Source organism: Artemia sp. Qi Xiang Cuo, chromosome 19, assembly GCF_049724085.1.
Source record: "Artemia sp. Qi Xiang Cuo chromosome 19, ASM4972408v1, whole genome shotgun sequence".
Classification (NCBI taxonomy): Eukaryota; Metazoa; Arthropoda; class Branchiopoda; order Anostraca; family Artemiidae; genus Artemia; species Artemia sp. Qi Xiang Cuo.
The window spans coordinates 56471067-56486062 of NC_142812.1; the positions used below are offsets into that span (position 1 = coordinate 56471067).

The 14996-nt window shown below is 37.5% G+C and overlaps 1 protein-coding gene and 1 pseudogene across 1 annotated transcript in view; both read left to right on the forward strand.

The window, feature by feature from the left end:
- Positions 1–14996, forward strand: part of Rnmt (RNA guanine-7 methyltransferase) — a 134814-nt gene that overhangs the window by 81685 nt on the left and 38133 nt on the right. Inside the window, exon 6 of the mRNA XM_089105517.1 lies at positions 3518–3629. Within this exon, the coding sequence (XP_088961643.1) occupies positions 3518–3629 (112 nt within the window). The remainder of the gene's footprint in view (positions 1–3517; positions 3630–14996) is intronic.
- Positions 75–1046, forward strand: LOC148941034 (uncharacterized; annotated as a pseudogene).

The following is a 14996-nucleotide window of genomic DNA, read 5'->3' on the forward strand; positions in this document are numbered from 1 at the left end:
TGTTTCTCCATGATTTTTGCTTGTCAAAGGAACGACTTTATACAAAATTGGAAAAATTGAGAGAGGAATCTTCGATGAGAAACCTTATTTATTCTCCAAGATTCACTCTTGGACCCGGTATGGTTAACCTCTCTTCTAGAACATTTGAAACCCAGGAAATCGAAGCACTGGAAAAAGGTCCAAAATTCTCTTTTCTTCCACAACAAGTTCCTGTGATAGATTTAATTTCGTCTTTTGAGTCCGCTTTGCATAAATACTACCCATCTCTCTCAAACACTGATGAAGTTAGGTCTTGTCTCATAAATACCCTTTATAATAGCCAAAAAGAGGCTAAGCCTCCTACCACTTTCACATGAAAAAATTTGCATGACATAAAAATATTATCTAACCTCCGCAAAGACCCATCTATTATAATAACCAAAGCAGACAAAAGCAACTCACTTGTCATGGATACAGCAGACTATGACAACAAAATCTTTTCACTTTTAAAAGACACAAGTACATATAAACCGATCACTCATGATCCTACTGATCAATTTACTAATAATATTATAAATGAATTAAAACAGCTAAAACAGAATGGTAAAATCACACCACAACTATACAACAAATTTTACCCCCGTGGTAGTTTCTGTCCAAAATTTTACGGCTTAACAAAACTGCATAAGCAAGGTATCCCCCTAAGACCTATCGTAGCATGTACTAAAGTCCCCGCTTCCAATATTGGAAAATGGCTTTGCACAGCTTTCAAACCTTTACTGTATTCACAAAATTCCTACATCAGTAATTCGGCAGATTTGGTTAAAAAACTTAATAACACAAGTATTTCAGAAAACACAATAATTAGCAGTTTTGATATTGTTTCCTTGTACACGAATATAGATGTGGCTACTTCTGAGCAATTATTAAAAACCAAAATATAAGAAAATTATCACTTAATCGAAGACTCAGCGACAGGGATTGATGGTGAAGTTTTATTTAATCTTGTTGAAATCTATAATAAGTTTTCAATGTATTTTCAGTTTCTTGATTCTTTTTATCAATAAATAAATGGGTTACGAATGGGAGCAGCTCTATCCGGCCTACTGGCTAATATTTATGTCGAGAACCTTGAAAATTGGGCATTAAATTCTTTTTTTTAAAACATGTCTATTGGGGTCGTTATATGGATGACGTAATTTCACTTTGGAATTATGGGGAAACTGAACTTCGGGGTTTCCTAGATCATATTATTACTTATGATAGAAATTTGCAGTTTACCCTAGAAATTGAATTTGAAAATAAACTACCATTTTTAGATGTGCTAATTATCCGTAATGCTAATAATTTTGACTTCACTATCTATAGAAAACCAATACAAAACAATAGACATCTTCATTTTAATTCAAATCAGCCCCCACAAGTTAAAAGAGCAGTTGTAACTTCTCTCATTGACAGTGCCCTGAACATTTGCTCCGATTCATACATAAAAGCAGAAATAAATTTTATCAGAGATATTCTTTTTGGCAACGGATACCCCATTCCTTTTATCAATAATATGATTAACCATAGACTAAAAAGACATTTTCGTAAAATCAACGATATTTCCCAATGTGAGGCTCCGGAAAAACCCTCTAATATAATCTATCTTCCGTACATCCCAAGAATCACCACAAAAATAAAAAATATTTGCACAAAAAACAATCTGTATTTAGTTTTCACCAATAATTTTAAAATCACAAATTTCTTAAACTCTGGTAAAGATAAAAACCCCAGTTAATCGCCAAAGAGGGGTTTATCAAATACCATGCGATTGTGGCAATTACTACGTTGGCAGAACTCATCAAAATCTAGAAAAACGGATACACCAGCATAAAGAAGACATAGACAAAGCGTTAATTGCTAATAATTCTAATAACTCCTTTGATTCTGCTTTAACTAGACATATTTTTGATAATCCCCGCCACACAATACTTTTTGAAAAATCTTTTCTCATTAGTAGTGATTTGGGGATATAACAGGTGGTCCAGGAATCAATCGAAATTAGGCTCAAAATAAATAAAAATATTTCCTTAAATTGGGACTTAGGAGAATATTCACTGAATTCTTTATACTCAAATTTAATTAAAAATGATCTAACAAAATATTTTATTAAACCAATTGACAATAGTATTGAACCCGTTACAAAAAGGCCTTTAAGACTAGCTGCTAAAAAAGCAAGATTAGCTTTGAAAACCTGTAGTTAATAATTTCATTTTATTTCGTTTGAATGAATTCATCCTCTCTCATCATTTTATTTGTCAGTCCTGGTTGAACTTCGTTGAAGTAAGGATACTGGGGCTGTTTTAAAGGTTTTTTAAAAGCGTTTTTTTTAAAAAGCATTTTTAGTGTTAAACTTCGTATTTTAATGTAAGTTTGTTTTTATATATATTTTTTCTTTAATGTTGTGCTGAAGACGGCCCTTGGACATAGGGCCGAAATATTCACCGATTTAAATTGCACTGTCTTGGAAAAAAAAATTTCCCTATTGTTTTTAAGTTGTGTTTGTTTGATATATATATATATATATATATATATATATATATATATATATATATATATATATATATATATATATATATATATATATATATATATATATATATATATATATATATATATATATATATATATATATATATATATATATATATATATATATATATATATATATATATATATATATATATATATATATATATATATATATATATATATATATATATATATATATATATATATATATATATATATATATATATATATATATATATATATATATATATATATATATATATATATATATATATATATATATATATTATCAAACAAACACAAGTGGAAGACAGTGGAATAATTATTGTTTATGATTGAAAGGCAGTGTGGTCTTCGTCGCTATCTACGTCTAATAAATATAAAAAACAATAATAATGAATATAAATAAATAGTAAATAAAAAGATTAAAAATTTTGAAACAATTAAGAAGGCATTGCCATAGTACTGAATGATAAGACATTAAATAAATACAAAAGACAGTAGTAGTAAAATAAATAAATATAAAAAATCTATAATTTAAGAAGAAAGAAACAATTAATGACAACAGAATGATATTAGAATGATACGAATGATACATCTACGTCATGACGTTTTCTATTAGCATTTTGGGTCATATGTAGAGGAGGATGAGAAGATTTGGGTAGAGCTCGATGGTGAAATATGGTGAAATGGTGAATATTTGGTTTCAGTGCATTTCTACCTTTCCTCAAGATGTTCTCAGAGGAGAGAGTTGTGAGGCTTATCAACTCCCGTTCTCCTTTTGAATGAGAAGTTAAGGTTATTTCTGACTTTCTCATTCTTAAATTAGTTTCAAACGACAATTCCCATGCTTGGAAAATTTATTTAAAATGGGGTTTTTGATTTTAATTCCTATTGTCTTTGATTCGCTCTTTACTAGGCTGTAGCTCTTGCCGTACTCATGGTGTAAGATGTGTTTTTACAGATTGGCAAAAGCTCACAATTTAGAGCTAATTATGAAGTCGCGATTTGAAGACTTTGTTCAACGGAATATATCTAAAGAGAGGGATCTCTTAAACAGAATTGATTCATTAGAGGTAAGTGAACCTTTTGGTAAATTATTGTCCAAGGGGCACGGATTCGATCCCTGGCGTGGCCAGTTTTTTGGTTTGTGACGGTGAGGGGGGGGGGTTCCACCCCCCCCCCTCCCAAAAAAAATGTCTGACTTGTAGAAACGTAACAAAAATGGATATAAAAAAATTTTGTATGGGTTTTTAATTATTTTTGTGTACCCCCCCCCCCTCGAAATTTTAAAACTCCCTCCGAAAAAACACCCTGGGTACGGCCTTGGGGTTAAGGGTATCAGGGATGGAAAAATTGTATGACTCTCTCTCAGAATCTGCATTGTAATGCGTTTTGCCCATATTTTGACTGAAATTAAATTTTCGTGACACAGGACGGTGGAAAGCGGTATTGTCTTTGCTGTGATATATTAAGTTATTCAAGGAGGGCATTAGCCCTTTCCTGATAACCTATGACGACTGATTCGATCAATCACCTATTTTTAATCCCATCAGGACCAGGGTGTTTTCACCTCACCTGACATCTGAAATTCAAATGCTACGTAGGAATTGGTTTAACCATAATCTCCCAAGACCTCCCTCGGAATCTGAGGCATCTAGACTGTACAAAGAAGCCTATAAGCTCGAAGAAGAGATTTAAGTAAGAGGCCCTTCTTCGAGCCCCGTGCTGATAACAACTAGCCTCATTTATATATTTTTTTCTCAAGATACCTTACAATGTTTAAGGATGAGGTTTTTTTTTCTAATGTTGTTACCGGTACTCAAAAGCAATGAAAAAGGGCAAGGAATAAGATCAATTCTAGTAAGTTGGCTGGAAAAAAGACAAGCTTTGCTGAGGCTGCAAAACTTATATCAATCAAGGTGAAAAGCAGACGCGGCAAAAGATTGGCAGAAGATAAACCGTGCATTTTGATGCAGTGGACGACAAACTCTTGAGCCCGTTTGATTTTTTTCCAAACTTTTTCTCAATGAGACTAGAAGAGAACTGAATCAGGTTCAGAATATGACGTAAAAAAAAAGATAAATAGGAAAAGGGAGTGATAAATGGTGCTAGTATACCTGGCCCTATTAGCAGGAAATGCATCTTCTAAAGAATATTACCGTGCAAAGGACCACGTTGAGGTACGCCAGAAAGGATAATTGGCCTTAGGGTACCCTGAAACGGGTTTCACGTGTGAGAAAAAATAAGTATAATCAGGTCTCGTCAGTGGCGGATCCAGAGGGGGGAGGGTCGAGGAGGCACCCCCCCCCTCGCGTCGTCTAAGGTAGTGTAATTTCCTTAATTAACTCAAGTTTGCGTTAATTAAACTTGCTCCTTTACGCAAATTTATCGCATCAACCTATTTTGCCCCCCCCCCTAATTTTTTTTGAATCGATCTTTTTTGCCCCCCCCCCTCCTAAAAAAATCCTGGATCCACCCCTGGGTCTCATGTGAAGGGAGATTGAAATATACTCACTTAACTATTGACATAGACTTGGCGTAAGAAATTGAGAAGCGAATTTTCCGACTCCCGATTGGTATGAGGTGACATATGATTCTTAAATCTCTTTACAGTAGGCTGCTAAGCCATTCGACATAAAGAAAGATACTACCTTGACCCTTTTAATAGATGGCAAGCCGGTATCTTCATCACAACTGTAAGCTATTTTAGTGCCACCAAGTGAGGGATACATTAGATTGTAGGCAGATGAATTGGCATTATTGTCAGGGTACTTCATATAATGTTGTGTGGCTGCTAGCAAGGAGTCGAACATTTACAGCGTGAGTGAAGGAGTCTGGAATTATTTCAAGTTCAGTAATGAAAATGAAATTGTTCATCTGGACGTATGTATTACCCACACTTTCTCTGTGTCTCTTGTCTCCGGGGAGCAGTGATAAGTGATGCCAACCTTTGCATGCTTATACATGCCACCACACTTTCAGTGTCCAACCTTCTTGTCTTGGGTCTGCACTCCCTTGGGCTCATGCAGAGTGACTGGGAAAAAAATATTTGGCTATTTTCTAGTCCATCGTTGGGCACTGTTGGGGGGGGGGGTGAATTACTTTTGTTCTATATTGGCGTCATCTCTTTCCGAGGACTTAAGGGTATTATTTTCGATCCAATTGAAATAAAATATCTGGTCCATTCAATTTTTCGGGGAAGGCTGTATCCTGTCACAACTTTTTGTGCGCATTAGGCTCTTCTCTGCCAAAGGATTTTTAGTTGTAAGTTTGCAAGCAGGAGCATAGAAATATTATAGACATATAGGCATAGGAAATGGAAACGAAAATAGAAAAGAATATAGATATCATACACAGCGCAATAGTGCTGCCTCAGTAAAGAACGATATGGGCACAATGTATTATTTATTTTTGGTTCTTCGTCTTAAACCAGGGTACTTCGTATCGAAATTGTCGTAGAAACTTCAAAAAGGGCTCATCCGATTGGAAATTGGAGTGGGTTGTGCCCTTTTTAATAGTCGAAAGTGAATTGTATGGCAACTAACACCCCTTCCACACCCACCATTTCCCCAAACACATCCAATCAAAATTTGAGATAACCATTTTGTTCAGTGTAGTTGATTTCAAGATAGAAATTATGTTTTTGAGGAGGACACTCTCCCACAGTCCTCCGGGGAAGGGCTGTAAGTTATGCCCTGGGGACATATAAGGTTTTTTATAGCAATCGCTGTCTTAGAAACTTCAAAAAAGGCTCGTTCGATTGGAAATTCAAAGAGATAGTCGAAAGTGATTGGAGGGTAACTAACCCCCCTCTCACGCCCACCCTATCCCCAAACACATCCAATCTAAGTTTTGAGATAGCCATTTTGTTCAACGTAGTTGAAATTTCTTGAAATTTTGTATTTGTGGATGAAACCCCCCCCCCCCCCCCACAGCCCTCAGGGTAAGGGTTGTAAGTTATGCCCTGGGGGCATATAACGTTTTTTTTAATAGAAAGTGTTATCATATAAACTTCAAAAAGGGCTCATTGGATTGGAAATTCGATTGGATTGGAAATTCATATGGCTAGTCCTCTTTTTCATAGTCTAAAGTGATTGGAAGGCAACTAACACCCCTTCCACGCCTGCGATTTATCCAATCAGCTCCATTTGAGATAACCATTTTATTCAAACTAGTTGAAAGGTCCGGAAATTATATCTTTGAGGATGAAACTTCCCCCAGAGCCGTCAGGGTAAGGGTTGTAGTTTATGCCCTGGGGGTATAAAAAGTTTTTTATTGAAAGCTTTGTCGGAGAAATTTGAAAAAGGCCTCATTCGATTGGAAATTCAAAGAGCTAGTGCCCTTTTTAATAGTCGAAAGTGATTTAAGGGAAACTAACCTCCTCTCACGCTCACCTTTTCCCCAAACACATCCAATCAAATTTTTTAGATAGCTATTTTGTTCAACGTATTTAAAAATTTTTGAAATTAGGTTTTTGAGGATGATAACCTCCCTCAGAGCCATAGGGGCAAGGGTTGTAAGTTATTCCCTGGGGTCATATAAGGATAGTGATATATTATAGATAGTGATGTTGTAGAAACTTCAAAAAGGTCTCATTCGATTGGGAAGGGCTTGTGCCCTTTTTACTAGTCGAAAGTGATTGGGGGATAAATAACACCCCTCTCACACCCACCATTTCCCCAAACACATCCAATCAAAATTTTGAGATAGCCATTTTGTTCGACGTAGTTGAAAGGTCCGAAAATTATGTTTTTGAGGATGACGCTCCCCCCACAGCCCTCAAAGCAAAGGTTGTAAGTTATGTCCTTGAGGCATATAAGGTTTTTTATTATTATAGAAAACGTTGTCGTAGAAACTTCAAAAAGGAATCATTCGATTGGAAATTGAAACAGCTAGTGCCCTTTTTAGTAGTCGAAAGTGATTGGATGGCAAGTAACCCCCTCTCCCGCCCATTATTTACCCAAACATATCCAATCAAGCTCATGAGATAGCCATTTTGTTCAACATAGTTGAAAGGTCCGGAAATTATATCTTTGAGGATGACAACCCCCTCACAGCCCTCAGGGCAAGCGTTGTAAGTTATGCCCTGGGGCATATAAAGTTTTTATAGAAGGCGTTGTCGCAGAAACTTCAAAAAAGGCTCAGTCGATTGGAAATTGAAAGGGCTAGTGTCCTTTATAATAGCTGGAAGTGATTGGAGGGAAACTAACCCACCTCTCACGCCCCCATTTCCCCAAACACATCCCATCAAAATTTTGAGATGGCAATTTTCTTCAACGCAGCTGAAAGTTCTGGAAATTAGGTCTTTGAGGATGACAACCCCCCCACAGCCCTCAGGGCAAGGGTTGTAAGTTATGCCCTGGAAGCATATAAGGTTTTTATAGATAGCGTTGTCGTAGAAACTTCAAAAGAGCTCATTCGATTGGAAATTGAACGGGTTAGGGTCTTTTTTAATAGTTGAAAGTGATTGGAGAACAACTGACGCCCTTCTCACGCCCACTATTTCCCCAATCAGATATCACCCGTAATGGAGATTACTAATTACTATGTCTAAAGCATACATTTTCTCTTTGTTCATTGGTTAATCTTTGTTCATTGGTTTCACTTTATGTATCCACTCTACATCCAATACTTGAGTATTTCTCATCAGTATTCTCTTAATAAGAGAGATAAAGAGAGGATTGAGAGAGTACAACGTAGGGCCACCAAACTCATACCTTACCTGACACATCTACCTTACCACCAGAGAATGCAGAGACTACAGTTGCCTAGTCTTCAGTTCCAACGTGATAGAGCTGACCTAATAAATATATTCTGCTCTGTTAGGATACCACTGAAAAAAAAAAAAAAAAATACAAATGAATGTGCATTGTCAGTTTATTATACATATGCTGATATTTAGTAATCAAAATGTTAATATTATTTGATTTATCAAAGTTGTAAAAGTAAAAACATTTATATTTTTTCAATAAAGTGCAAATTATGTTCTGGACTTGGGAAGGCATAGGGTTTTAGAACCCTACTCATGTTAATTTATGCTCGTTTTGAGTTTGACTAGGTTATTTATTGTAATTTCTGTTCGTTTTGGGTTTCCTTTATTTACCGATGCTGATTTGTGGTAGTTTCACGCTTGGTAGATTATTTGATTTAATTTTTGCCCATTTTTGGTTTAATTGGGTAATCTACTTTTCTTTGAAAAACTTTTTTTTGTGGAAATTTGTTTTTAATTAATATAAATAATTGAAACGAGTATAGAGTAGTTCGACACTGGGTTCTTTTGGACACTCCTTACATTTTTGCACAAGATGTGTACAACTTTGTCACGTAAATAAACAGGCTTTAAGGGTGTGTAATTATCGCCATCTCTAAGAATTTACTCATAAAATGTCGGTACTTGTATGATATAGCCCCGCCCTAATATTCTTCATCTAAGTAGAACTTGTTTCTCTGACGCTCAATCCTAATGGAATATACCTAGGTATAATGAAAATATAATACTTTACAAACAAATTTGGGCTATATATTTGCACATTTGGGGGTCGGGGGAGGGGTTAAAGTATAGCGAGTCTGTATGGCTAATGTGTTAGGTATAATTATTCGGCATATAAGGAAGTATGAATTGTTTTCTAACTTCACACTGTCCAAATACTTTACCCCCCCCCCTTCAATGTGCAAATATATAGCCCAAATTATATATTTCCCATCTATTCTGTCATTTCTCTTTGTCGTGATTCACGCTAAGCTGAAAGCTACTAACGAAAAAAACGGTTCTACAGTGCATCAATGTATGAACAGCATGAGTGGTCGGGGCTATACAAGTACCAAAAAGTCTGTTATTTTGATAAAAATTGAAATCAATAAATATTATTTTCTTTATTAGGCATTTTTTTCCAAATGGTGTTTTCTTAGTTTTCATTTACTAGGCGGGTCGAAGATTTATAAAGGGGGGGGGGGTTATTCTTCCCCGCCTTTCTCTCCAGAAATGGCACCAAAAAGTGTCCTATGCTAGTATGGCTCTTTACAAGGGAGTTATGAAGATAGATTGTAAGAGGCAGTAGCTTTTAATTATTCCGGTTCCATTGCAACTGAACCAACGTGTAACTGAACCCCAAGCAACTGAACCACTGTAAATGAACCACCGTGCAACTAAACCACCTTGCAGCTGAATCACCATGCAACTTAACCCTTGTGCAACTGAACCCCCGTGCAAGTGAACCATCGTGCAACTGAACCCTATTTAACTGAGCCCTCGTGCAACTCAACCCCATTTATAAACCCAAGTTTAGCTGAACTCCCTTGTGCACCCCCGTGAAACTGAACCACTGTGTAACTGAACCACCGTGGAACTAAACCACCGTGAACCCCAAGCAACTGAACCCCTGTAACTGAACCCCCGTATAACCGAACCCCCGTACAACTGAACCCCCCTGCAACTGAACCCTCGTGCTACTGAACCCTCATGCAACTGAACCCTTTTTAACTGAACGCTCGTGCAACTCAACCCCGTTTAACTAAATCCCCATGCAACTGAACCCCCGTATAACCGAACTCCCGTGCAACTGAACCCCCCAGCAACTGAACCCCCGTGAAACTGAACCCTCGGGCTACTGAACCCTCATGCAACTGAACCCCCTTTAAGTGAACCCTCGTGCAACTCAACCCCATTTAACTAAACCCCCGTGTAACTGAACCCCCATGTAACTGTAACCATGTAACTGTATGTTAACAGAACACAACTGATGAGCGAAAAGTGATGAAAGAGAGGGGTAATACCGAACTCTCAGCCACCATTCTTGGGAGACATCTGACAGTTTATAAGTGACCATGGAATTCCTGTGTTGTTTTAAAGTCACTTTTCTGTGAATAGGCAGCATGGTGGCAGAGTGCACCTGGCGACGATAAATCACATCAGTCCAGTTTTTGTCAGGAAAAAATTACTCAGTGATAATTTATTGCTCCCGCTAACATTATTCGCTTCTAGGTCCGGGCCTAGGGACCTAGTGGTAAATTCAGGCCTGAGCATGCACATATTTCCTTTTGGTGAATTGACTTTCCCTTTAAGCACTCTCTGAAAGTTCCAACTTAATACACAGATCCCTTTTTGAGATATGCCATTTTAAAAATCTGCATGCACATAGTGTCTTTTGATTTAGTTTGAGTTTCACCTCAAATACCTCCTTCTGTCAAATTTTCAACTTGATATGCGTAGCCTTAATAGTGCTAGTTTAATAGTAGGAGGTCGTAGTAGGAGCAGTAGAAGTAATAATGGTGTTGAATTAGAAGTAGTAGTAGCAGTAGTAGCAGGTAGATTCCCCAGAAGTTTCATCTTGATACGCTAAGTTGTTCCAAAAAAAATTCTGATACACCTGTATTAGCAATCTGTATGTTATTGCAGACTATGTGATCTTCAGACTATTTTGAACAAAATGTTTATTTTATTTTGATTGGATGTATTTGGGGGGGGGGGCGGTTAAGAGGGAAAGGCTGATTGTCCTGTGGTTTCCTTTGATTCTTCGAAATTGAACCTGAACTTTCAATTTCCAATCGAATGAGCCTCCTTCAAAGTTTTTACGATCGTCCCTTCTATAAAAACCTTAGATTTTAACAATTGATAACCATGCCTTTGGGGTTAACAACCCCACCAGCAGCATCTTGGGCAAAGGCTGTAAGTTAAGCTAGTTGCTCATTGCCAACACAAAGGGTTATGCCGAAGCATATTTGTTTGTGATTTAAGGGGGGGGGGGGCTCATTCAATCTAAAAACAAAAGTACAAGGACGCTTGGTCAGGCGTGAAATCAGACAGTAGGCGTTCAACTCACCCAGTTGCTCCCCCAAATACAAACGAATTGAATATTGGGGCGGCCATTTTAATTAAAACGGTTCCAAGGTCAAACAACTATACAATAGCTAAATACTACTACTAATACTAACAACTCATCGCAGCACCAAGCCGCCTGAGGCCAACACAGCTACGCACGCTCCTCCTCCACCCCAATCTATTCAAAGCCTCCCTTTTTACACCCGCCCACGAAGTTCTACTGAACCCTCATGCAACTGAACCCCCTTTAAGTGAACCCTCGTGCAACTCGACCCCGTTTAACTAAACTCCCGTGTAACTGAACCCCCATGTAACTGTAACCATGTAACTGTATGTTAACAGAACACAACTGATGAGCGAAAAGTGATGAAAGAGAGGGGTAATACCGAACTCTCAGCTACCATTCTTGGGAGACATCTGATATTTTATAAGTGACCATGGAATTCCTGTGTTGTTTTAAAGTTACTTTTCTATGAATAGGCAGCGTGGTGGCAGAGTGCACCTGGCAACGATAAATCACATCAGTCCAGTTTTTGTCAGGAAAAAATTACTCAGCGATAATTTATTGCTCCCGCTAGCATTATGCGCTTCTAGGTCCGGGCCTAGGGACCTAGTGGTAAATTCAGGCCTGAGCATGCACATATTTCCTTTTGGTGGATTGACTTTCCCTTTAAGCACTCTCTGAAAGTTCCAACTTAATACACAAATCCCTTTTTGAGATATGCCATTTTGAAAATCTGCATGCACATAGTGTCTTTTGATTTAGTTCGAGTTTCACCTCAAATACCTCATTCTGTCAAATTTTCAACTTGATATGCGTAGCCTTAATAGTGCTAGTTTAATAGTTGGAGGTCGTAGTAGGAGCAGTAGAAGTAATAATGGTGTTGAATTAGAAGTAGTAGTAGCAGTAGTAGCAGGTAGATTCCCCAGAAGTTTCATCTTGATACGCTAAGTTGTTCCAAAAAAAATTTCTGATACACCTGTATTAGCAATCTGTATGTTATTGCAGACTATGTGATCTTCAGACTATTTTGAACAAAATGTTTATTTTATTTTGATTGGATGTATTTGGGGGGGGGGGGGGGGGGTTAAGAGGGAAAGGCTGATTGTCCTGTGGTTTCCTTTGATTATTCGAAATTGAACTTGAACTTTCAATTTCCAATCGAATGAGCCTCCTTCAAAGTTTTTACGATCGTCCCTTCTATAAAAACCTTAGATTTTAACAATTGATAACCATGCCTTTGGGGTTAACAACCCCACCAGCAGCATCTGAGTAGTAAAGCCCCAATTACTTGAAAGGATACATGCACTTTCACAAGCCTGAGGCATGGATATGTGTGTGTATTTTCAAGTAATTGGATTACCAGGGTCATTTGCCTATTACAATGAACGATACTTACCTTACCAGACGGGTTTTCTGAGGTAACGCCCATTTTTTGGAGGTCAAACAGAGAGAGAGAGAGTGGCAGTCACACTTACTTGATTAGTAGTTGGATTCGGATATAAGGAGTAATTTTCATTGTAGTTCTTATTAGTAGGAGAATTGAAATGCCTTACCAGGGTCATTCATCTATTCAATTATTTTTGTATATATTCAGGTTTCAACATTTTTTGGAACTAGGAGCGAGATTGTGAGATGCTATCAGACTGGTTTCGTTTCATGGGTTCATTAATAGAACGACTAATGTTTTTGAAAAGGGTAATTACTTGAGGAATGGGGTGTTATAATTAGAATGGTTTTAAATTGAAAAGTGTGACGTAAAAATGACTCTATTTGCAAATTTTTTTCGAAAACGTATTTGCGTGAAGATATTGCGTTGGTGAAGAATGCCTCACGGGTAATTAAAGAGTGGGATGCTTGTATCAACATCACAAAGAATATGATCAGATACTTAATAGATTTGACGCCTACAAGAGACATTGATAAAAGGTATTCAATAGCTTAATTGAAAAGTAATTACTATGAACGCTACATGCATTCCATTTTTTGGAACTAGGAGCGAGATTGTGTGATGCTATCTGACTGGTTTCGTTTCATGGGTTCATTAATAGAACGACTAATGTTTTTGAAAAGGGTAATTACTTGAGGAATGGGATGTTATAATTAGAATGGTTTTAAGTGGAAAATTGTGACGTAAAAATAACTCTATTTGCGAATTTTTTGCGAAAAGGTATTTGCGTAAAGGTATTGCGTTGGTTAAGAATGCCTCACGGGTAATTAAAGAATGGGATGCTTGCATCAACAATACAAAGAATATGCTCAGATACTTAATAGATTTGACGCCTACAAGAGACATTGGTAGAAGGTATTCAATAGCTTAATTGAAAAGTAACGATAGAATGACATTGTGACTTGACCTAGCTTTACCTCTCCGATGTGGTCTGTATAATACACAGGTAACGTTTGAAAAGTATTGTCAATTTAAAAAGAAATGGCTGAAGTGTTATGAGGGGGATGGGGTGCATGGAGGGTTGAGTTGCACGAGGGTTCAGTTAAAGGGGGTACAGTTACACGGGGGTTTCGGTTATACAGGGGTTCAGTTCCAAGGGGAGATCAGGTGCACAAGACGTGAGTTAAATGGGGATTGAGTTCCACGAGAGTAGTGCTTTGTTGTGGTTTAGCTTGTCACAGTTATAATCTCTTGATCTTTCAAAGTTCACTTTGATTTTAGTTACATGGGGGGTTCAGTTGCAAGGGGGTTGAGTTAAATGGGGCTTGAGTTCCACGAGAGTAGTGCTATGTCATGGTTTAGCTTGTCACATTTACTCTCTTTGGGCTGTTTGTGTTTCCTTGGGTTGTGTGTGTCTCTTTGGGCTCTGTGTCTCTTTGGGGTGTTTGAGTCTTTTTGATCTATTTATGTTTCTTTGGGTTGTTTGAGTCTTTCTGGTCTGTGTTTGTCTCTTTGGGGTGTTTGTGTCTCTTTGGGCTGTAGGGTTTCGGTTATACAAGGGTTCAGTTACATGGAGGGTATAGTGACATTTTAAAAGATGATTTAAAAGATGATTTTAGAAGAGAATTTGAAGGTGAAACTCCGTGGTCGTTATAATACACAAGTTCCATTTGATCAGTGTTGTGAGGTCTCCTACCACAACCCCAAAGGGTTCCGACCCCCCCCCCCACCCCAACCCTGAAGGAAGCCCCCGGTCCTCAAAGGTTCTCCGGGCTTCCAAAGGGCCCCCGACGCCCCAAAGGCTCCTGAGCCCCCATTATAATACTTTTTAAGGCTTTATTATATCTTTTCAGAACAAATTATTATTTTAGGGAATTATTTCGGTGAAACAGTTCGAGACATTTTAAAAGATGATTTAAAAGATGATTTTAGAAGAGGATTTGAGGGTTAAACTCTGTGGTCGTTATAATACATAAGTTCCGTTTGAACAGTGTTGTGAGGTCTCCTACCACAACCCCAACGGGTTCCGATACCACCACCCCAACCACCAATGAAACCCCTGGTCCACAAATGTTCTCCAGGCTCCCAAAGCGCCCCCCGTGCCCCAAAGGCTCCTGAGCCCCCAGTATAATACTTTTTGAGCCTTTATTATATCTTTTCTGAACAAATTATTATTTTAGGGAATAATTTCTGTAAAACAGATAGAGACAATTTAAAAGATGATTTAAAAG